The sequence below is a fragment of the Colossoma macropomum genome, unplaced genomic scaffold (genome assembly GCF_904425465.1).
Source record: "Colossoma macropomum unplaced genomic scaffold, Colossoma_macropomum, whole genome shotgun sequence".
Taxonomy (NCBI): domain Eukaryota; kingdom Metazoa; phylum Chordata; class Actinopteri; order Characiformes; family Serrasalmidae; genus Colossoma; species Colossoma macropomum.
The window spans coordinates 10824596-10850032 of NW_023494807.1; the positions used below are offsets into that span (position 1 = coordinate 10824596).

General features: G+C 38.7%; 1 protein-coding gene across 5 annotated transcripts in view; it reads right to left on the reverse strand.

Annotated features, from left to right (window-relative positions):
* Nucleotides 1–3515: 3515 nt before the first annotated feature.
* The window catches only part of limk1a (LIM domain kinase 1a), a 92624-nt gene continuing 70702 nt past the window's right edge, over nt 3516–25437 (reverse strand). For all 5 annotated transcript variants that reach the window (XM_036556569.1, XM_036556568.1, XM_036556571.1 and 2 more), the window contains 13 exons: nt 19332–19441; nt 17114–17311; nt 16686–16791; nt 15881–16068; nt 14541–14727; nt 13562–13648; nt 12146–12277; nt 11610–11669; nt 10023–10088; nt 8550–8712; nt 7178–7233; nt 5742–5899; nt 3516–5220 (listed from right to left, as the gene is read on the reverse strand). In XM_036556569.1, the coding sequence (XP_036412462.1) occupies nt 5058–5220; nt 5742–5899; nt 7178–7233; nt 8550–8712; nt 10023–10088; nt 11610–11669; nt 12146–12277; nt 13562–13648; nt 14541–14727; nt 15881–16068; nt 16686–16791; nt 17114–17311; nt 19332–19441 (1674 nt within the window). In that variant the 3' untranslated portion in view covers nt 3516–5057. The remainder of the gene's footprint in view (nt 5221–5741; nt 5900–7177; nt 7234–8549; nt 8713–10022; nt 10089–11609; nt 11670–12145; nt 12278–13561; nt 13649–14540; nt 14728–15880; nt 16069–16685; nt 16792–17113; nt 17312–19331; nt 19442–25437) is intronic.

Below are 25437 nucleotides of genomic sequence, written 5' to 3' on the forward strand. Positions count from 1 at the left end.
GGATCTTTCTTTAGGCAGCAGACAGGCCTTGGGCCTCTGACCCCTGCGTAGCAAACCTGGAGAAAATGCTCAGAAGTGGAGCGTTTAACGTTTAAGTGCTGAAATAAGAAAATAAAAAAGATGCGGCGGTGCTGAAACTGCGTATTTACAAAATTTGCCGCTCTCAGTGGAACAAAAACGGTACTCACTTTATGGGAAAAGAGAAAAAGTGTTACTGTAACTGGGCTTTCGATGATTTTGGAACTTTTCTGTTGGTTCTGTTTGTTGTGAAATGTTTGATGTGAAAAGATTAAAAATGAAAGTTGTAGCATTTTGAAACTGTGTAAAAACTAGGGCTGCCAATGTGTTAACCATCCGTCACAGTGCAGTTACTCTGCTAGAACTGTAGCCTTGTCATAAGTTATCGACAACATAAAATAATGTGATTAATCACAATTAAGTACACAAAATAAATGTGATTAATCATAATCAACAACACAAAATAGTTTAACTACACATATGTGATCTACACGATTATCTACACAAAATATTGCAATTAATCGCAATTAACTGCACAAAATAATGTGCGTATTCACAATTAACCACAAAAATGTGATTAGGCATGGTTGACTACACAAAATAATACGATTATTCACAATTAATTTGGTTAAGTAATCGACAACACAAAATAATGTGTTTAATCACGATTAACTACACAAAATATTGCAATTAATCGCACTTAACTGCACAAAATAACGTGAATATTCACAAATATGTAATTAATCATGATCAACTGCATAAAATAATGTAATTAGCCACAATTAACTACACAAAATAAAGTGATTAGTCATGATTAACTACACAAAATAGAGTGACTGCACAAATAATATGGTTAATCAAAACTACACAGAATGTTGCAATTAGTTGCAATTAACTGCACAAAATAATGTGATTAATTGTGATTATCTACACAAAATAATGCGATTAATCTCGGTTGGTTGTTTTAATCGTTGGACAGCCCTAGCAAGAACATTTTCAAAAAACTGATGACTGGGAGAAAATGTTTGTGAAGTTTGTGAAGGTGATCATTCCTGCACAATTCAGCTAATGTCAATGCGATGCCTCTTCCTGACTAGGAAAAAATATGGCTTTCATAAGTTCCATCGAAAACAGCGATTAGCCCCCAGCGAATAAACCTGGAGGACCTAGAAACATGCATATGCAGCTGAACTGTCATCTCCCTTCAGACGTGCAGCGAGCAGAACGTGGGAGAAGGTTCAAGTTTTAAGTCTTAGTGTAAAACACTGAGAAAAAAGAAGGGAGACAGAGTGATAGAGGACAAAAAACGAGAGCTACGTACAGCAGATGGACCAAACAGCGGCTAAAGCTCGGCTGCCCTCTCGGACGCTGGTTTTTAGGCCCTTCACGCTTGGTTTGCTACTCAGAAGAGAGGTTTTTTTCCCAGGACTAACTTTTCACGAAAGGCTCCATCAGTGACTTGCATTTGTATAAGAATCGGCGCAGCATCCGTCTCTACGTAACCGAGAGGAAAAAAAAAAGTGGCGGCCACTTTTTTTATCATTTAGTGCAAATAAAAACAATCGTTTGAAGATCTATACAAAAACGATTACAGTGGTTTTGTACAAAAAAAGAGACGCTGTGTCTTTTTTTTCATTTCTTTGTGTTTGTTTTGGCCCGTGACCGCGATCTGTACACATGCTTTCCTGACAGTCCTGCTCGGTGTGATTATCCAGAAGAACAGCGTTTACACTCAGTTACAGGGAACTAACACCTAGCCAAGACACCATCCTCTTCAGGAGAGGATAGAGATAGAGAGAGAGAGACAGAGAGAGAGAGAGAGAGAGACACAGGGAGAAAGCTGAGTACACAGACATATTTACAGCCAGCAGCTTCGTGTAAACAGGACGTCTCCCATAGGGAGCTGCACACAATAGTGAGATACAGGCAGACATCAGTGAGGTGGCTTTTGGGCTCAGGCTTCAACTCTTAAAGGGATACTTGTGTGGTTTTTCAACCTGATCTCTATTAGCTGCACCTTTAGCGTGCGGTCGATTACCACAGACCATAAATTCAACGTGTTTCTCTGAACTCCGAAAACCCACTGATTTAAAAACGTGCTTAGTAGAAACCAGTGTTTCTCTGTTCAGTTCTGCATGGAAATTATTGTTTGTGGTAAATCGACTGTACTCTACAAATGAGGCCGAGAGATACGCTGAAGTATTCCTTTAACGTTCCTCTAGGGGGCAGGGACTTTGTGAAAACTGACCTCATCCTACTACCCAAAAAAGCTGATCCTAGATCAGAATATATGCTCTGATTTGAAGTGGCTGAGATGTAAACAGAGTGATTCAGAGTGGTTTGGTGTGAAATGGTTCAGATTTCTTTACAGTGGTGGTGATAGGAACCAGGGGTCACCATGACTACAACACAGAAAATCTGGACAAATAAACTTTCTTCAGGGACTACTTTTGCCTGCACAACATCCTGCATGTGTCCCTCCACCATGAATGGATTTTAAATATGTTTAAAATCGTAAAACAGTGTCTCATGTAATACCTTTCTGTGAGGGAGGTGTTAGAGGTGGACGTCCTATCACCACCACTGTGAACCATTCTGACTCTTCAGAAAGGAGCACTTCTGAATAACCACATTTTGGCTTTGTTTACATCTCAACATCTTGCCTTTCAGTTTCCTCATTTTTGTCTACAACTGTGCTGATGATCTGTATTTTATTCATGGGGTAAATATATAAACATTTGAATCGGGTAAATTCAATGCAACTTTTTTTTGAAACTGAGCAGAGCACTTCTCTGACAGCAATCAGCACGCTAAAAATTTGAACACAGTCTATTTCAAGAAAATTACAGTGAATTGTAACAGCTAGTCCATAAAGAACAGGTTACGATACACAGCAGACCTGCAACAGACCTCCGAACCGTGTCGTTATTCTGTAGTCGGCAACATGACCATATTTTTGTTTTCACTTTTTTAAAATAATTTGATCAGTTTTGAAAACACCAACTTTTTTACATTGTGTGAAAACTTTAGGATAAACGGACCAACAGAAATGATCCAAAATTACTTCAAAAAGATTCATCCGATTTCAAAGCGCCATATTTTTCCAACCGTGAGGCGCCGAGGAACCAATCATAATCCAATTGAAAGAGGGGGATAAAGTTTCTGACTGTCAGTGGAAGTTGGCTCCCTTCAGTCTGAGAGGAGATGGAGACCCCTGAGCAGAAAGCGTTCTGCATTCTCCACTTCAATAAGAGTGAATCCTTCATAACTGTGCAGCGTGATTTTCATCAGCAGTGAACCTCCAACAGCTCAGAGCGTTCGTCGTTGGTTCCTCAATACTGGATGATCTCCGAAATTGCACTGAAAGAGCTGTGAGTGCAGCGACACCCAACATGATCAATCAAGTATGGGATGAATTTGACTATGGCGTTGATGTTGTCCGTACAGCTGGAGGAGGTTCATATTGAGCACTTGTACAATTACATAATAAACTTTATGCTCAATTAAACCATTTACAGTTTACTGCATCGTTCTGTAATGATTTACAAGTGAAATAAATCATTTTGAAATCAGATGAATCTTTTTGAATCACCTTGTATTTTTCCACTTAAACAGGATCGTAAGGATCCAGTCACTTTTGTGGGAAAAATTGTGTCTACTTCAGAATATTGGAAAACGCCATCAATGTTTCCCATAGAGATAAATGGCTTAGACCCAATTTTGCGCAGAAATATTTCTATTTCGACTATTTCTATTTAAACAGGCTCATAAGGACCCAGTCACTTTTGGGGAAAGGAAAAAATGTATCCGCTGTGGAATACTGGAAAACGCCATTGATGTTCCCCATAGAAATAAATGGCTTAGACCCGGATTTCCTTATATGGCCAAGACGCCGACTACAGAGGTCTGCTGGGCCGTGATTACCGAACTGTGAGATACTCAAGAACATTTCAGTGTGTCGTTATACTGCTGCCTCCTGTAGGGACAGTAAATAAAGTAACTTTTACAGCAAAGCAAACACTCAGAAAATGCAGAGATCCTCCACATTTCACACCTACTGTATCTCTCAGGACCTTTGCACGAAAAAGGAAGTCTCTCAGGTGATGTAAGCTGGACTAGTCTTTCACTTCCAACACGTAGCCCAATTAAAAATATGGCAATGTCACAACTGTATACAAAATAATGTCTGTACATATACAATATCTAAAACATTTACAATATGTAACATAATTTGCTATATACACATCGTTTTGGGCCTCACCTCAAGCGCACAGACAGACAGTTATGAATGTAAAAGAGTAAAATGTACCAAACTCTGACGAGTGTACCTTGAGGACAGAACATTGTTGACGCTACACGGATCGAGAGACGAAAACGAGACGAGGGGGGTCAGTTTTGACCCATAATCAGTGCCACTTTGTTGAGGGTAAAACAATAAGCAGCGCAAGGAAAAATGAGTATCTACAAACATGCACTACCCCCCCCACATCCCCCCCCACCATGTTGGATTTGTAGACAACAGCGCCCCCTTAAAACGCCCCCTTTAGCAGTTTGAAGCCACACGATTCAGCAGTAAATCAGATCAATGTGAAATCAAGCTAGGCTGAGGAAACACCTGTAAACATCTCACACACAAAAACAACAACTCCAGGTCCTGAAATCGCCTTTCGACCGAGAACGTTGATGGAAAGTAGATGGAAAGTAGCTGACATCAATAATCCTCCACTGGGTCCAGTTCAAGTCACAATGCACACAATGGAAGATCCCAAGAACAGTGGTCAGACGAGAAGAGAAGAGGCTAAAGCGATGGTGGAGGAAAGATATCCTGGCTACCAGGAGAAGGTGATGGGGTACTTTGCTTGAAACGAGCCCCTCTGAATCCACCGCGGGGGCAGCCAAAACTTCTTCCGGACCTCCTGTCATGGGCAGAACCTTGCAGTAGGCCTGTGCACCATGGCACAGTGCCACTGCCCAAAAACCCTTCCGCCTTCAGCCAGCAGGGTCTGAACAAAAACACCATCTGCTCCAGCCCCGACTGGCTACTCGGGCTGCTCTCGGTGAGTGGGCAGCCTGTTCTCGCCGGGCGGGTGCTTCTGCCAGAAGTCTCGGTGAACCTGCTCCAACTCCGAGACCAGAGGGAACCGCATCTCCAAATGCATCTTCAGGTTCTCCAGCCATTCCTCCAGCTTGGCAAAAGCAGGCCTGGCAGAGAAAAGTGCAGTCAGTACCCCGTTTACGTGGTAAGACGTTTTTTGGAAGAAATATTTGGTTTTGGACACTTTATGACACGTTTTTAAATATAACCAAGGACTAAAGTGTATTAAAGAGCTAAAAACATTAGCAGACATCATCAAGCCTGAATTGTGTCTGTATGTTAGTCCATGTTTATAGACAACAGTGAGTCATACAGTGTCAGAAACCACATAAGCAAGTCTATTAAAGATACTGAACACCTCTACACACTTTAAAAAGGGACCTATTATGCTCATTTTCAGTGTTCATCATTTATTTTTGTTCTAGTAGAATAGACTTAGATGCTTCAATGTTCCAAAAACACATTATTTTCCTCATACTGTTCATCTCTATTCACCCTCTGTCTGAAACGCTCTGTTAGAGCGCCTGTGCCTTTAAGCCCCGCCTTCCGATGAGCCCAGTGTGCTCTGATCGGTCAGGGGTGCACAAACTTATGCATACAACTGCATTAACAGGTTAGCAGTGCTCACCGCTTCTCCGCATCCAGGTCGCAGCACAGGACCGCCATGGGGAAGAAGGAGGTGGGGCAGTCTGGAGTGTAGTAGTGTTCCAGAAAGCCCTTCACATTGAGGCCAAAGTCCATGGCTCGGGGCAGGTAGTCTGGGTCAGCGTTCACTCTCCCGATGATCTGTGGAAGGATCAAAGCAGGTGATAAGAAATGCTGATGACCAATGAAAATGATCTGGAGTTCATGTAATCATCTACAAAACAGAGGTACGGACGGTATCCAAACGTCCAAAAAAGCGAAATGACAACAAAAAAGCAAAAAAAGTAAAAGTTACAGTTTTCCAGGAGCTGAAAACGACTGTACTTGAGTGAGAGTGGAGGATTCTGGGTAAAATAGTACTCGTGTAAAAGTTTTCTGCCCAGATTTGCTTGAGTCAAAGTACAAAAGTACTTCTGAATGTAGTTGAGTAGCAAAGGTTGCTTTTAAATGTACTTAAGTTTCAAAGTAAAAGTATTGTGAGTTATGACAGATATATTATATTAATAAACAACTTAATGTCTTAATGTGTGGCTGTAAACATAAACAGCGAATTCAGCATTTAATGTCTTAAAATATTATAATTTATACATTGACATCAATTTACATACATTATAGTATTACATCATAACTGCAGCAAATCACAATTTATTTTTGATACTTAAGTACATTTAAAGGCAACTAACTCTGTTTTTCGCCATCACTGTTAAAAAGGGGATCTTAGCGTTCTTCGGTAAACTCTGTGGTTACATACAGAACCTAAAGAACCAGCTTTAATGCTTAAATAGTTCTTATGTGTGTCACTCTAATTACACTACAGCTAATCTCACATGGTTATGATAGTCTTTTATATTCTCTATTACAGCAACTATTATTATTATTAATATTATTATTATTATCATCACTACACGATGGAGCACCTATTGCTTACAGTTCTTCACATAACCCTTTAAAATGGTTCTATATAGCATTAAAAAGAGTTCTGCCATGGTTACATTCTTATAATATTTTTATACTATCTAGAACCTCTTTTCTGTCTCTGCTGATTGACTACATTTAAGGTAAAGAGGTGAAGTTTGATTTTTCACAGAACTGCTCCCTGAAATAACATCAGACAGTAAGAAGCTTCCGCTTCCGAACTTTTTTATTCCTGTCAACGGCCACATACAGCGAAGCTTCCTCCCTAAATACAGGCCCGGGAAACACTTCAATAACGGCCGAGCGGAGACCACTGGGTTATTTAGAACACTTTTACAGTGAAGGAGGCTGGAGGAGCACTAATGGTTACCATGCTGGTGTCTCCCATTGAGAGAGAGAGAGAGAGAAAGAGAGAGAGAGAGACTGAGAGACTGAGGCTATTTCAGACGTTAACTGTGAGCCAAGCCTCTGATTATTCCCACAGATCTGTTCCGGAGGACTCACCTCGCACAGCATGATGCCGAAGGAAAAGATGTCGACCCTTTCATCGTAGCTTTTTCCTGTGAGCAGAGCAACCAAAACAAACAGTAAGGCATCAGACAGGCCGTCCACCAACGTTAAACACAGCTAAAATCGTTCTGATTCACTGTTTATTATTTCGTTGTTTATTCCATCACATACAGAAATCTGATATATGGCCATATATGGACATATAGAATCAGGCATGTACTTTAAATTAAATGTACATATATGTACACATTATTACGGAGCCCTGCTGGTGACATAAATAAAAATAATGCGTGGCCACAACTTAGTAAGGCGTGGGAACAAGATAATTAAGTTGTGGCCACAACTTATTAAGACGTGGAAACGAGATTCTAATGCGTGGACTTTAGTACGGCATGATCTCATTACCACACCTTACTAATTCTTAATTATCTCATTCCCACACCTTACTGAGTTGTTGATCTCATTCCCATTTTTATTTACATGGGATGTCACCAGCAGGGCTTCGTACATTGTATATGTTGCATATGCTTCTATATAGCAGCAGAAAAGGTTTTGCTTAGGTTCTTGTTATGATGTTAAGCTTGTAACAATAGCAGAACCCTTTTTGATGCTATATAGAACCATATACAACATGTTCTCCATCAATCTGAAGAACCATTTCACCAGGTAAAGAACCACTGTAGCATGTGTGTGTGTGTGTGCAGTATCATTTCAACAGTACAGCCAGTGTTACCTACCCTCTTAAAAAGATGGTTCTTCATGAACACTCCAAGAACCCTTTGCATGATTAAAGGGTTCTTTGCATCTTTAAATGGTTCTTCTATTGTTACAGGCTTGACCCTGTAATAATAGAAGAGCCCTTTTTGGTGCTACAAAGAACCCTTTTCAAAAAGGTCCTATAGAGAACCATCGATAGCGCATTCTTCATCAAGAGAACCATTTAAAGATGCAAAGAACCTTTTAATCATGCAAGTTTTTTTGAGGGTTCATAGCTTTATGTTCTCTGTATTCTTCACTGAGGAACCCCTGAAGAACCATCTTTTTAAAGAGTGTATAACAAAAGCAGGCTCCATTTATATATTAATATATATTAATAATAAGTATTTGTAAGTATAAGAGAATTCTAAGTGAATTTAATGTAAAGTAATTGTTTTGTACCATCTTTATACTTTTTTCTGGCATTTTTTACCCAAAAAGAAATAGAAAAAGTCAGAAATGCAGACTTAAATCTATCGATGCAGCGTTCTGAATGTAAATGTAATTCAGTATGTTTTACATTCAGTTCAATATTATAGAAAAATGGCAGTAATAACACTTGTAAGCGCTAAAATAAAAAAAATGCATAGAAAAAAAAGCAGATACTGACCGTGAATCATTTCTGGAGCCATCCAGTAGGGGTTGCCCACCACCGTGTACCTCTTCCTCCTGTCCGGCTTCTTCATCCCCTGGATCTTCCCCAGCTTCTCCGGGTTTTTGTCCTCCACCATGAGCCGAGCCAGGCCGAAGTCAGCCACCACAACGCTGTTATTCTGAGAGAGAAGCGAGAGAAGCTTTAGTCAAAGTGCAGACATGGGCAACCAGATTAAAGGAACAGCTCACCAAAAATCACGAAATGCAGTTCATCAGGCAGGACATGTTCGGTGTCTGAAGTTTCCTTCACCAGCTTTTTGCTCTGGAGTTAAAAGGCTAATATAATACGCTGTAAACTGTAAAGGTTAAATAATCGGTGAAACTGACCGCCTTGCTTTTTATAACAAACAATTTCTGCAGTCCACAAATTTCTGCATAATAAACTGGTTCAAAACAAAGCAATTCAGTGCAGTTTGATGTAAAACACTCAGTGGTGGTGATAGGAACCAGACGTCCACCTCTGATATATTTTTGGCCTAAAATGTATTTTTAAAACCTGTTTATTTTGACAATTTTGAAAAATAAGTGGAGTTCCCCTTTAAGTAAAGTGTCAATTCTAAAAGTAAAGCAGTATGTAAATTCTGAAAAATGTAGAAGTTACTATTTAAATAATATTTGCCTGTTAACTGAAGTTTAGTTATAGAAAATGTGATTATTTTTGCATAAAACTCTGTACTAATGCATAATTTTATCGTTTATAGTGTGGAAGACTTTCATTACTTGTTAGCTACATTAGCCTCATGACTTCAGGGCTGAAACTCAACATCACCAAAGGTGTCTCAGACAATTGACCACATGTGAGGTAAGAGGGGGAGATAGAATGAATAAAGACATTTGACTTGACTTAGAAATTCAGTTTTTGGTGATCCGTTCCTTCATGCAGCTGTACAAAGTACAGGGCATGCTCTTAGAATATATAAAGTCTGCTGTTCAAAGTCCACTACAGCGCTCAACCAGAGTAATAACCACATTAATACCTTATTATTCTTTCTGTTTTTCTGTCTCTAACTGTGTCTTTTTTATTTATTTTTTTTATTTTATTATTCATTTATTTATTATGTGCATATTTATTATGTGATGTACTGTGATTTTACTACAATGAACAACAGTGGAGAGAGAGAAAAAAATGCACATATCTCGCTAAATATGAAAAAGCGCACCACAAATGGTGAGAACAGAGGTTTGTTTTTAAGTGGGTGTTGAATTCAGTCTGAGTCTAATCCTCTATCTGATCCTCTGAGCCGCAGATGGAAGCTTTACAGAGGATTTATCTCTTAACCTGAACTGCGTCCTCACAGAAACACTCTGCTCTCTACTGTTTCAGCACAAAGAATCTCCTGTGCATCTGCTATGAAGCCAAACTGCCCCCTCTGCGTGGTAAATCCGCAGATGAAGCGTGTTTGTTTTGTATCTGAGTGATGACGCTCACCTCTCTGACCAGACAGTTGTGCGAGTTGAGGTCTCGGTGGATGATGTTCATGGAATGCAGGTAAGCCTGAGAAACAGAAGACAGAGAAATCAGTCACAGTGGAAAAAACAGCATCTGTGACTCAGAACCAGCTCGCTTTGCTTTTTGGCCTTATGTAACTTCGTGATGTGGTTATCCTACAGTCATGTGCTGGACTGAAAGATGCTGCCCCAACAGGCTGACCGACTGATCCCACACGCTTTTATCTCTGAGTGGGAAACGCGCTCCTCCCTGCTCACTTTAACATGATATGACCATGATACATGTGAGTGGCCACTAGATGGCAGCATGAAGAGAAATACATAAGCTGCATTCCAAAAGCTCGTCTGCGAAGCGTCTTTTTTTAAAAATAAAGGCACCTCTGAGCAGCACCGGCCTCTGTGCTCTTCTACAGAGACTGTTATAATGAAGGTTCTGTGCAGGTACATTTTTCCTTTATCAAGGTACAAACAAAGTACATGTACCCTCAAAGGTACAACAGTGATTTTAAGGTCCAGTTGTGAACCTTAAATAAGTTTTTTCCAGGTGAAAAGTTTTGAAAGGGGTTCTCTGTAGCACCAAAAAGGGCTCAACATTGTAACATAGAACCCTTTTCAAAAAGGTCCTATATATAACCGTCTACAGCACATTCTCCATCAATCTGAAGAACCATTTAAAGATGCAAAGAACCCTTTAATAATGCAAAGGGTCTTTCGAGTGTTCATGGTTCTATGTAGAACTGTTTTCTTTGCTGAAGAACCCTTGAAGAACCATCTTTTTTAACAGTGTACAGTAATCATAACTAGTGAGGTGGCTAATCATCCAATTTGGCCATGTATTCTAATAGTTGCCAACACTGAACAAGAAAAGACAATTAAATCCTTGTTCGTAATTATTCTTATCACAATTAATCGTCAGCTAAAAGGTCATGATTGAGACGGGCCTCGCTGCTACGAATGGAGCAGAATGGACAGACTTTTCTATAGAGATAGGATCAGAGCGCCCCCTGCTGTTGGCGTTCAGAACATGCCATGTCGTCCTGTATTCAGCTTTATTTATCACTGCGTCACTGTTCTAAAGGTTTAATTGACAGTGAAAGCACAGTTTTTATGAGTATTTCCCCAAAACAGACTACAAGGTCTGGTGCACAGAGGGTTTTTGTAGTGCAATTGTATTTTAATCTTCATGGTTATACGGCTCGGCTAAATCTGCCATTCTGTGTTATATAAAATTCCACTATTTTGCTGGCATGATAGTAAATTAACTCATTTAAACAAGTGAATCTGAGGAAAAGTTACTGTTTTGTATAGTTATGTTTTGATGTTTTTGTTTTTTTCAACATAAACAGAATGTAAATGTCATCATTACATCGTTATGAAAGAATTTAGCTTTGAGTGAATTTTAATCTGCTGTTGAAAATCTCCCTACAGCAAGTTCACCGGCAATTCAAAAGTCTTAAATGCAACCAGCAGATGGCGCAGTTCTGCACCTCAATAACACAGACCTGGACTCTATACGGCTGAATGTTCACAGGTGAGCCATTTTGGACATGAAATGAAACTCACTCACCATCCCCGAGGCAATGTCCTTCGCAAAGCTCACTCTCTGAGCCCAAGGATAGCTGCTGTCCTGTATATGCAAAAGAGACGCAGGTCAAGCATATATTAAGGCTGCAAGGTGTTTTATTGTTTATTAATAATCGCAACACTGGCCTTCGCACATACTGATATCACTGAATGCTAGAATATTCAAATAATCGATCACAGTGAGATTTTTCAGTTTGATTACAAACTGTATTGTTCCAAGTAGGCGGCTTTAATTTTTTTTTTCTTTAAATTTTACAACTTGAATTCTTAGTATTTGTATGTGTCCTCCTTTTGCTTTAAAAGACAACTTTCTGTAATTTTAAATGATAAAATGTCCCAGATTCTCAATGCAGTCTCAGATATCTGGACCTCACTGTGTATGTTTACATAAACTCAGATGTATAGCATGCACAGGATTTGTGATGCACAGCAAAAGAGGATTTACAAAAGGACATAAAAGAGAAACAATGCAGTAGATTAAAAGCCCCTCTTAATGCACACACACACACACACACGCACCATTTTCTTAATGATTTCTCTCAGTGTGCCTCCTTTGATGTATTCTGCGATGAAGTTCAGCCGCTTGTCTTTGTAGAGGACCCCGATGAACTTCAGCACATTCGGGTGGTCCAGGCATCGCATCACTTTGACCTAAAGGCGAGACAGACAGAGTAAAGCTTAATATGCTTTAATGCTGCCACTGCACCTCTCTCCACCACGCCTGACCTCAGAGATGGCTTATTAAAACATGAGAAGAAATGTACTTGTTAACTATGATAACAATAAAAGCGCCGGTTTTCAAAATAATAATGTTGACTGCATCCTAAACAAAAACTAAATACTATTACTGGTTAGTTTTGTGTTTTCAGTGTGTGATCAATGGTCTAGAAGTGGATCCCTTCTGTGTAAAACCTTAAACAGCCAGCAGATGGCGCTGTCACTGATAATCCTAGCCGAGCAAAGTCTACTGCTGTGCTAATTTAGCATGGATTCCATTAAGAACTAGTCTGAACTGAGTTTCTGAGTCAGTTAAGGACTCTTGGGACGTACAGACCACGTCGTCAAGTGTCTCTTATTAGAGATATTTAACTATTTGGTGATGATAAAATATTGACTACAATCCAAGTGGAGGCACAATAGGGTTTTTTCTAATCTAATAAGCAGATCAATAAATCCAGTCAGTTGTGAACTGTACTTTGAATAAAATTCTGCAGCATTATGCTAAAATAAACAGATCGGCTTGTTGTGGTAACAGTCCGAATATGAATTACGCTCCGGTTTCTCATAAAATATTCACCTTAATACAAAAGGAAAAAGTGAAACTAAATAAAAAGTAAACTAAAACTTTTAATGTTTGGAAAATAAAAACAAAACTAAAACTGTTCATGTCCTCTTGAGGCTAACTGAACGTTAACTGAAACAGAAAAAATAAAAAAACTATATTAAAGCTGAAGTGAACCCTCTGAAATGAGGCAGTACCCAACCTCTCTACTTTGTTTTTTTTTGCTTGAAAATTTCTATTTTCATGCAGGGAAGAAGAGCGACGGAACCTGTCTCCCAGTTTAACAGCAGCTGTGTGCTGCTTTAAGACCCTCCCGCCCACTTTAACAGCTGTTTTTACAGCGACACTAGTATTAATTTTACAGTGATGGGAATAAAAGCTGTGCATCTGTGAGTTGAGGTCAGAGTGTTTTTCCTCGTCCTGCGTTCTGTCGACTCTGCAGTTTTTTCCTGCCGGCTGTGAGGATCAAGTCCCATTCAGATGGGAGGTAAGTGAGTCTAAGAGGAAAAGGGCCCAGCACCAAAATCCACCACACGTATCTGACCCGCGCCTCTCCTGGTCTCGTTTTACACTCGTTTCCTTTTCAGAGGAGTCAGAAGGCTCTCAGCTGTGTTTGGTGTGTGAGCTGCGGTGATGCGGCCTGAATTCCTCACCTCCTTCAGGAAAGTCATCTGAGTCTCATCATCAAAACGGATCAGCTCCTTCATCACCATCACCTCACCCGTCTCTCTGTGGGTCACCTGATCATACATACAACCAGATGAATATATATATATGTTGTCAGAACAAAACCTCATATCTCCAAAATGGTAACTTTACAGGAAAAAGAAAAAACCTTCTTTACTTTTAATGTAAGTCAATGGAACCAGAATTTTTTCCAAGTCATTTTGGGCTGTTTCTTTTAGTCCATTCATCATAAAATTTACATACAATGTAAAGAGCAGCAGGTATTTTCAAATTATGTCAAAAACAGAAAAACGTCAAAAAATGGAGATACGAGGTTTTCAATGTGTGTAATAATATATCCCATATGTGTGTGTATTTTGTGTGTGTGTGTGTGTGTATATACATACATACATACATACATACTATATACATATATAGAGTACATGGGCCATTTTATTATTATAATTATTATTACTCTAGGTTTTAAAATACAGATTAAAACACATTTAAGCTGCCATTTTATTACTTAATATTATATAATTTGAAGCAATGTACTATTAAATTAATTCAGTAATTAATTTAGACTTCCTGTGTTTTGCTAATCTTCCACAATAAAAGCACTTAGAGATCATGTAGCTAAAAGGAAAAAATAAAAATATAAAAATAAAGATTTTTATTACTTGTACATGCAGAAGTCTGGCTATTTTGTTTGTGCTGCCCCTTACTGATAGTCTCGAAACTTTTCTCAAAGTCAAAATTGAATCCTTCTCTCAAACTTTAAATTAATTTGCCTCTTTATCCTCTTTATGGTAAAGAGGAAGTGACAGAATGGTCCCACATGCAAATCTAGGCAAATCTCTTCATCGTCTGGCCGGGAGGCAGCAGGTATCTCTTCCTGTGATCGATACACTAAAGCCGCAGGCTATTATGCAAAGTGTGCGTGAGTGTCTGAACATTTGCATGTACCTTTATGGCCTGGCCAAAACAGCCCTTTCCCAGAACCTCTCCGTGGATGAGGTCGGAGGGCCGGAAGATTCTGTGCGTGCGATTGGTCACCACCCGGAGCGACTCAGAGCGTCCGATGTCCTTCCGCAGAGAGAGCGGGGACGCCGTGTTACTGGAGCATGGAGACTTATCAATACTGTAGCTTCGCCTGCAGAGACGCATGCAGATGGACAAATGAGTGAAAATTAGCTTTAATACCTGCTTTATTGATGTTTATGTTTTATTATTAAACAGTTAATTTACCAATTAGATTTAATTATACACTAAATCTGCTTAACAATACAGAGTAGTGTCTAAGAAACACGACGGTAAATTAGGTCTAATTCACTACTGTATAAACCATACACTCCTAAAAATGATGGTTCTTCAAAGGTTCTTTAGCAAAGGTAATGATTCTATATAGAACTATGAACACTCAAAGAACCATGTTCATGCTTAATGCTCCAAGGGGCTCTTTGAGTGTTTATGGTTCTATATAGAGCCACTGTCTTCTCTAAAGAACCCTTGAAGAACCATCTTCAGCACTGCGCTCAACACTCTTAGCAAAAGGGGTTCTATAGAGTTTCAAAAAAGGTTCTTTGACTTTTTCTTTGATTTTTTTTTTATTCCTTTTAATGAATCATTAACAACAGTTTCTCCCTCATACATAAGAATCATTTAAACACTTGAATGAATCTTTATGTTGCCATAGTTCTTTATACCGTTGTGTGCACAGTTTGGCTCTCCTGGTCAAATTCCATGTTTCATTAAGTGAAAATAAGTGAACACATCATCAACAGAGACACGATTCTGCACATTTTAATGCACAGTTACTGTTTATTTACTAAATTTAACGTATTGTGGAAAAATAAAGCCTAAAATGTGGCCTGTGCAAAAGCACACTTTATATTTTTTCTTGTAAATTATGTTAAACTCAGAAAATAAATAGAATTGTGGACTAAAAATGCCATATTTAAGTGTGTTTCTGTGGTGTTATTTTCACTAATTTAACTACGGCTGTTCTAACTTTTGCATTCGACTGTACAACCACTGCCTTTATCTAAGAACTTTAAAGAATTTAATAGTGTTTTTATGCTTATTTATTGTTATGCTTTATTTTCAAAACAAAACGTTTCACAAGGCAGTTTGACATAAAAACAACAAAAAAAAACTGTGGTTAATTTAAAAAATTACCTAAAATCCTGACTAAACAGCCTGAACTTAAAACCATAAATGCTATTTGAGAGCTTAATCCTCAGTTTCAGTTTTGCAGCTGGGGAGTTTTTCACTGTACAAACACAGATTTCCTCAGTCGGACTCACGTGATCACGCGCGAGCGCAGGCTGTTGACGTCCTGGTGTGGGGGTTGAGTGATGGGAGTGATGGGGCTGGGAACCCTAGACAGGGGGCTGGGGCCGTCCACCTGGTCCCCCGAGCCCCCCTGGTCATGGGGGTCATGCTCGATGGTCAGCTGCAGGAGCCGACTCGTCTCCTGGATGAGCAGATCGATCTAAAACAGAGATTCAAACACAGGGTGAGGTTGGTTATGTTGGTGGAGTTATAGTTATTAAAAATAATACCAAATAATATAATGATCTGCATTAAATTACACACTATAGAAGAAAACAAGCCCCAGTACATAAACTATAATCTATAAACTAAAACTATAAACTATCCTATCATTCACAATGGTGGTGATAGGAAACAGATGTCCACCTCTAAAAGTTCCCTCACAGAAAGTTATTACATGAAATGGTTATGAATTCACTGCCTGATGACTGAGACACTGTTTTATGACAGTTTTGATCTAAAACATTTTTAAAATCCTTTCACGGTGGAGGGATACATAATATGCAGGGTGTTATGAGGCAAAATAGTCCCCAAAGAAAACTTATTATTTCAGATTTTCCACTATTTTCCACTATTTTCAACATTCCATATAAACCCAGAAGACTCGTGTAGGTTCACTGGTGGTTTTGGATATTAAATAAAATGTCTATATTTTATTTAGTATCCAAAACTGTAAAGAAATCTGAACCATTTCACACCAAACCACAAAAAATTTGTAGCCCCCTTTAATACAGAAATTAATAAATGTGTGTGAGAACCAGAGTGCTTTGTCGGTACCTCGTCAAGTGGAACATTCCGGATGGGGGTCCCGTTGATCTCTAAGATGCGATCGCCGACATGTATGGAGTTCTTCACATCTGGACTGATGCTCTCAGCATCCACCCTTGGAAATGTACACATAAAGAGTAGATTAAATAACATTAGCTATGAATAATAGAGGGCCTGATCTAGTCTCCGCTGAATAATAGGTCTTATTATACCAGCTTATTACATATTTTGCACTGTAAAGTCACTAAAACCTGCTATTTTTTACAGTATATCTGACAAAACTTGCATAATGTAGTATTTAACAAAGAAATCTGTGTAATATCATTTAAAATCAGTAGATTTATTGCATGAATAAAGTGTTCAAATCATGTTGTGACATCTGAGAAAAGTTAACACGGCTAAGTCACAACAATAAAGCGGCTGATTAGTGCACTTACTCGGACACGCGCACCGTGTGGTTGTGGTCAGGGCCGTAGCCGTTTGGGCTGCTGCCCTGGTCGATGGACAGGGAGAAGCCACGCTTGCCGTCAGTGGAGGCCGGGATGGACACCAGAGTGACCGTGTGGGGGATGCGGGAGCAGGGCGAGTCTGGCAAGGTCACCGGGGTCACAATGTTCTGGTAATAACAGTGTCCACTAGAGGGAGACATTAGTCAAATGACTTTCAGTATATCACTCACAGTAAACTGCTTTCTCCACATTTAAAGGGGCTTTTTTTAAATGGTTTGACGAATATGGGTGTGAAAATATGACTACGGAAGCAACAGAAGCAAAACTTTACAGTAAAATCTTCACATTTTATATTATATTTAAACATTATGGGTCAGTTTGTCAGCATAAGCGTAGTCTAAGATAGGCTAATTCAGTGTTGGAGAAAATTGCACTATATATTACATAATAAATAGTATATTTAAATATAATACATGTATATACTGCAGATTCAAACGCTCTAGAAAAGAAAGACTAGTTTTCTAGTATTCTAGCAACAACAAGAAGTTATTAAATGATAAATAATACACTGTAATTATCTATTCAAACGATTATTTATCAAGTTATCTGCCTCGAGATGTAATTTCCCCACTGAAATACAAGGTATTTTGGATATTATTTTATATTTATATACATTTTATGACAAATTAATGCAGCATTTAAGAATTGCTAAAAGGTAAAATGTAGTGATTGTGATTGAATGTGTTTGATCTGGAAAACACCAAACTATTCAGGGCAGGGAAACTCCAGCACCACTGCTGGGAAAGTCAGCTATAGGGGATGTAATCTGACAATCTAACAGGTCTCTTATTTTAGCCTCACCTGCCTGCACAAGTTAGTCATTTCATTCCAGGTACAAAAAAGCAACTAACCCTTACGTACACTGAAGAACAGAAACGTATTTCTGAACTGAATGTACTTGATTTATTTATTTAATTTCCACATAAATTACACAATATTAACACAATTACTGCCAAAACTGAGTAAACTATAAGACAAAAATGTGTTGGAGTAAAATGTCCGGGTCGTCTGCACTTTTAAAAACAAATGAAATGCTTTTAACATCACTTTAACATCTTAAAGTGAAAAAATTAAATGATGTAAACAGAGTCGTTCAGAGTGGTTTGGTGTGAAACGCTCTGTTCTAGAGAAACTTAGCGAGTCAGAATTGTTCACAGTGGTGGTGGTAGGAACCAGACGTCCACCTCTGAAAGCTCCCTCACAGAAAGTTACTACATGAAATGGTTTTCCACTATTTTTCCATCATCAACATTCCATATAAACTCAGAAGACTCGTGTAGGTTCACTGGTGGTTTTGGATAGTAAATAAAATGGCCATATTTGTGTTGTAGTCATGGCGACCCCTGGTTCCTATCACCACCACTGAACCATTTCACACCAAACCACTCTGAACCACTCTTTTTACATCCCAAACACTGAATTATGGAGAAATTTTGAAAAATTTGCTGGAATTCCCCTTTAACAAAGCAAAAAAATTTCCACCATACAGCAACAATATGATATGTATTAATGTCTAATTTATCCAAACTGTTTTTAATAAAGGTTTAAAACTGAACATGGAGATACTCTTTGAGATCTAGTTTCTGACCGCATGGCTGCTGTAGGGTGAATATTCATGGTTTTGACTAATCTGAATTAATTTACTTTACTCTTGTTAACCTGCGGCAGGTTTCATAAAAGTTCTTAAGTAATTATCTTAAGTTAAATGCTTAAGGTTATAAATTTAAAACTATAAACGCTGCAACTGTAAAGTAGGGATTTGTTTTTATTTTTTTCACTTAAACTTTTCACTTAACAGATTTTAGGCAGCTCACTTAAAGTAAAGAGAAAACGGTTGTGAGAATCCTGAAAGACTTTAGAACCTTTTCAGACAAATAATGACAATTTTTAAAAATCTACTGTAAGACCTTTTTAAGGATCTGAGGGAACTTTGGTGTTAATGTGGAAACAATGCACATATTTATACACAAATAAATTCAGGGCAGCACTATTTTCAGGGTGCTGAAGTTCGTCGGAAAGTGAAACGCAAAGTTCAATACGATGGAAAAGCTCTTTCACTCAAAAAGCCTCTCCGAAAGAGTAAGGGAAATAAATATAGATTGAATTCCGATATCAGGAAAGAAGCCTCGGGCGGTTCAGCACTCACCAGTAGAGCTTGGACCTCTCCACCAGAGCGTAGGTGTCTCCATCGCCGATGAAGGTTCTGCAGTTCAGGCAGGTGAAGCACTCGGGGTGATACTTCTGCTCTCCGGCAACCTGGAATATGTTCACAACAACCACCGAGATTTAGAGCACGACTACAAAACTGCAACACAGCAACATTTTACTTTCATATCTACACTATACGTCCAAAATTATCCAGACGGACCTTCTAACGAGTGAATTCAGCTATTTTAAGGCCTCCCATTGCTGACATGTAATCTCCATAGAACAACACTGACCTATAGAATGGAACACTCTGGAACGGACCTACATGAGCCACCATTCCCAGTGCCAAACATGGGCTAGAGGGGTATAAAGCTCCCCAGCATTGGGCTGTGGAGCAGTGGAACTGTGTTCTCTGGAGTGATCCAGTACCTTTGGGATGAGTTGGAGTGACCCAGAACTGACCATCCAACGTCAGTACCTGACCTCACTAATGTTCAATCAAATCCTCACAGCAATGTTCAGCATCTACTGTTAAGCCTTTTCAGAAAAGTAGAGGCTGTTACTTCAGGAAAAAGGGACAAACTCACTATAAATACCCTTCATTTCAGAAGAAACGCTGCCGTCTACAAACTTTCACATAGGGATTTAGTCTAGTCTGGCAACAATGGTGAATCACCATTGGAAGATCTTTTTAGTCTTGGCCCTGGGCTTAATCTGGAAGTAAGAAATTCGTCCATAGGGTATTATTGTGAGGTTGGACAAGCTTTACAGAACTCTGGCAAAGATCCTACTAAACCTAATGAGAAACTGTAGAACAGACTCAGTTTATATCACAATACCTACATTTAGAGTCAGTTATTCATTCAGCCTAATGAGAAACTGTAGAACAGACTCAGTTTATATCACAATACCTACATTTAGAGCCAGTTATTCATTCAACCTAATGAGAAACTGTAGAACAGACTCAGTTTATACCACAATACCTACATTTAGTCAGTTATTCATTCAACCTAATGAGAAACTGTAGAACAGACCCAGTTTATATCACAATACCTACATTTAGTGTCGGTTATTCATTCAGCCTAATGAGAAACTGTAGAACGGACTCAGTTTATATCACAATACCTACATTTAGAGCCAGTTATTCATTCAAACTAATGAGAAACTGTAGAACAGACTCAGTTTATATCACAATACCTACATTTAGAGTCAGTTATTCATTCAGCCTAATGAGAAACTGTAGAACAGACTCGGTTTATATCACAATACCTACATTTAGAGCCGGTTATTCATTCAACCTAATGAGAAACTGTAGAACAGACTCAGTTTATATCACAATACCTACATTTAGAGCCGGTTATTCATTCAACCTAATGAGAAACTGTAGAACAGACTCAGTTTATATCACAATACCTACAATTAGAGCCGGTTATTCATTCAACCTAATGAGAAACTGTAGAACAGACTCAGTTTATATCACAATACCTACATTTAGAGCCGGTTATTCATTCAACCTAATGAGAAACTGTAGAACAGACTCAGTTTATATCACAATACCTACATTTAGAGCCGGTTATTCATTCAACCTAATGAGAAACTGTAGAACAGACTCAGTCTAAAAACAGTAGGAATTAAACAATCCATTTAAAGGGAGGGAAGCAGACAGACTGACTGTCATTTCCTGAACAAATGCAATTTGGGACACAGCAGACTAACTACAATCCCCAGCTCAGCCAAAACAACAACAGAAACTATTAGGCTAGTACCTCAGTATCACTGTGGGAGGAAACAGAAAGGTAAATTAGTGGACGAAGGTGACCAATGTAGAAAAAACATGGAAAATTTGTGCATATTGATCTTTTTCAGTTCTCTGTTGAGGACAGCAAATTCTTTCCTTCGCCTGAAGCCGAGTTTCAGCTCAATATCTCACTGCACACATGGCCAGTAATGCATCGATCTTACACTATGACCTCAGACAGGGCAGCAGACCAAACACTCAGAAAAAAGCCACAAGACGATGATTCTGGATATGTAAAGTGAGGCCTGACTGATCTGAAAATTTAATACACAGATTTTAAAGGTGAATTCCATCAATTTTTAAACGTTTCTACATAATAAGTGGTTGAGATGTAAAAAAAGTGGTTGAGATGTAAAAAAGTCAGGGTTGCTCTGTTCTAGAGAAACTTACCATCACAGATTCCTTTACAGTGGTGTTGACAGGAACCAGGGGTCGCCAAGACTACAGCGCAGATGTTAATTATCTAAAACCATAAGTGAACCTACACATGTGTTATGAATTTAAATGTAGTGTTGATGATGGTAAAACAATAGAAAATCAGAAAAAAAATTCATGTAATAACTTTCTGTGAGGGAGCTTTTAGAGGTGGATGTCTGGTTTCTGTCACCACCACTGTGAACAGTTCTGACTCAGTAAGTCTCTCTAGAACAGAGTGTTTCACACCAAACCACTCTGAATGACTCTGATGACATCTTAACCTTTAAATTATGCAGAAATTATGGACATGTAGAGAAATTCCCCTTTCAGGGGCTAAAAATTCTACTATAGTAATATTAGCTGATATCATTTTAGATGTATATTCTAGATTTTCATGTTATTCTCCAATAGTGAATATTATAGAAGTCCTTGCAGTTTTGGTTTCTGTTAATAATTTCTTTATTTTTTATCCTTATTCTGTGTTATAACACTGTATTCTCATGCTAATAGTTGCTAATAACATTTAAACAGGAGGTGTCTAATACTGGGCTGCCCAGCAGCACAACTTTATTTATTATTACCGATAACATAACGTCAATATTGGCCGTCATTATCTGCCAGCCGATATATCGGTCTAGTCTCTAATAAAGCCGATACCCAATAGCAACTTCAGAACCTCATTAGAAAAACACAAGATAGATGTCGGGCCTCAGCCTGACCTTTACAATCGAGTGGTCAGCACAGCTCAGCCACTCTGCGTACAGAAATCAATGACCATCTCCTTACACGTCCTCTCATCTCCAGGTGAAGTTACTATGGAAACCCCGGAAGGCAGAAAGACACTGTCCTTTCGGGATGCGCTTAGCAACAACGTCTGGCCAGTCAGTCAGTTCAGACAATCAGTCCAGCCACTTAGTGAGCATCACCATTTAACCTACGCGACCCCTCGTTTAGAGATTAAAGGCATTTGATAACGACACCACTTAACACATTCCTCAAGATAGAATACAAACCAAGGCTGCTCTGATCAACCAATCCCAAACTGATGTTAAAAAATCAACCACCAAAATAAGTAATCAATAAATTGGCAGTTATTAGTTGTCAGTTTGCATGATGATTATGCATATTTTACCTCCAACTGCTTTCATGTATTTCAGTACATTACATTTAATTAAAGGGCGCATATCCTGCAGTTTTAATGTATTTTGTCTCTCTTTTTCCTTTAGGCCAGGGGTCTTTAATTAAAATTCAATAAGGTCCAGTTAGAGAAAATTTCCTCAAGCAAAGGTCCAGAACATCATAATGTCTAACTTGCATCATGATTCAGTGGCATATACTGTAAAGTGAAATAGCCTAGCAGGTATATCAACATCTTATACAGTTAACAACTGAATATCAAATCAAATAAAGTACAATTCATTAATATTTCAACATTAATTGTCAGTTTTCTCCTTTTAGATCACGCCATGTGAAATAACTTCCCTCTGACTCACTTTCTTCTCTGACTGCTGTTTCTCAACTCGTCCCTCCCTTGTGTGTGCATCACTCACTCAAGTGTCAGTGCTTATCGTAATGCACAGTGTGATACTTAGAACTTACAAAATGTTACGCCGACTAAAATAGGACCACCCCGTCGAAATTAAATAATTCTCCATAGTTTATCGGTTATAGGTCCAGGTCCGCATAGGACAGCATCTGGGTCCGGACTCGGACCGCGGTCCACCTATAGTGACCTCTGCTTTAGAGTTATACAGGCTGTTTTTGTTACTGTTCCTTTAAGACTGATATATATAAATGAGCTCTGTTCTGACTGGCTGTGCCTCATTCAAAAAGCAGTCAGGGCTGAAACACTCCTTATAACTTCAGTGTGAATGGGCGGAGCTAAACTGCTGAACAGGTGGTTATGTGTGTAAACGTGTTATGTGTGACATCACAAAAACAGTCAATTTAAAATTCAAATGTGTGAACATGTCAAATATGTTGTTTTTTAATATATGGACCTTGTGGACTGGTGAGTGTATGCTTTAAAACATTATCAGTGTTTATATAATACATCAAACTGAGTGTCAGAATATGACATTATGGGCTCTTTAAACATATACAAATATAACGTGCCAAAGAGCAGAGCAACTTTTTGCAGCTCTGAAAGCATTAAAATTAGAAGTAATCCAACCACATAATATTTTAAATAAATAAATAATTAATAAATAAATACATACATTAATAAATAATATATATATTTTAAATAACAAAATAAAACTGCTATATAAATAAAATATTATGCAATAATATTCAAAAACTGAATTGTATAAATATCAACACGTTTCCATATAAGTCCATTTTATGTGTTATCTATGAAACACAACATAATATACGACACAACAAACACAATATCCACACTGAACAATGAGTATTAGTGTTTTTATGTGCACAGTAAGGTGATACTGGATAATGCCTATGTTATGAATCATTATGCCATAAATGCAGTCTTCTTACAGCGTGTTCCACTGAGCCTGAAATAAAATGGCTTATCTCAGAGCAGCCGGTATGAGTCAGCACGCTCGTCCCCCCCGGCCGCATTTCAGCACAATCACTTTGCTTTCAGAATGCCAACCGCAGGCAGGCTGGGCTTTTGGACAAGCTACCCCCACCCCACACCCCCCACCCAAAAAACCCAAAATATATCTGCAGGATCAGTGAATCACTGAATCACTCCTCTAAGTCAGAGAGGTAAACAATGAGGCAGCTCTGTCTGGTCAGAGGAGGATTAAATCAGCGTTCTTAAACAGAGAAAACACAGTTTCAGCAGGTCAGCATTTAACCCAGTTATAATCACACAGCCTATGACTGCAGCATGATAGTTTAGCATTGACAAATATTTGCTGTTCGTCTATGTTGTGCTAGTAGATGTCATAAAATGCCAGAATTGTTCAAATTCCTTTAAAAGCCTCGTCCTAATCAATATTACACAGTTTCTACCCTCAATGTAATCAATCGGCCAAGTAATGTTTGGTGTCTGAAGCTTGCTTAGCACTGGAGCTATGAGGCTAATGTTGCTAACAACTAATGTAAACTTATACTCTATGAATTAGCAGGATGCTAACTGCTAACTGTTTCTGACAATGTATGAGAGGAACCCTCAGGGCCTATTAGGCTTTCAGAAAAGGCCTAACAATTTCTGTGAAATAAAAAATACACATGCATAATATTCAGTAGATACATCCAGAGCCGGTTTATGGGGAGTCTGGCCACTTCCTATTTCCCTCGTTATATTAAAAACAGGACTGCAAAACAGCAGAGGGCACCCGTGAACGAGTCCTCAATGAATGGGAGTGAATGAAGCTAAACGGCTAAAAACGAAGTTAAAATAGTTTCTAATTACTCGCCCAGAACGTTTCTTTAATTTTAGAAAGTAGAAGTATGAATTTCACAAAAAAAGCAAAGAAAACTCACCTGTATGTTTCCTTTTTTATACAGCAAACAGGTTTTGGGCAGCAGGACGCTAACATTACTGCTACTGAGTGCTGATTGGTTGGCGAGCGGAGCAGCTCATTGGCTGTTCGCGCTCACAGGCGTCATGAACATACAAGAGGCGCCATTTTAAACTCCTACAACTCGAGTTTAAAAGCTCTTAAAAATATAACAGCAGTGTTAAAATGTTTTATGCTGTTCTGTGTTCAGGAAATGAATGAATTCTTTTACATTAAAAATGTTTAAGCATTTATAAACTATGATTTTGCTCAAATGCTCCATCTTACCCCATTCATTTTGGACTCGCTCGGGAGCGCCCTCTAGTGTTTGAGAAACCTGGAAGACATTACAGAGTGGAAATTCTCCTTTCTACAAGTTCTCTGATACATCACTGACTATGGAACACAGCGGTGGCAGC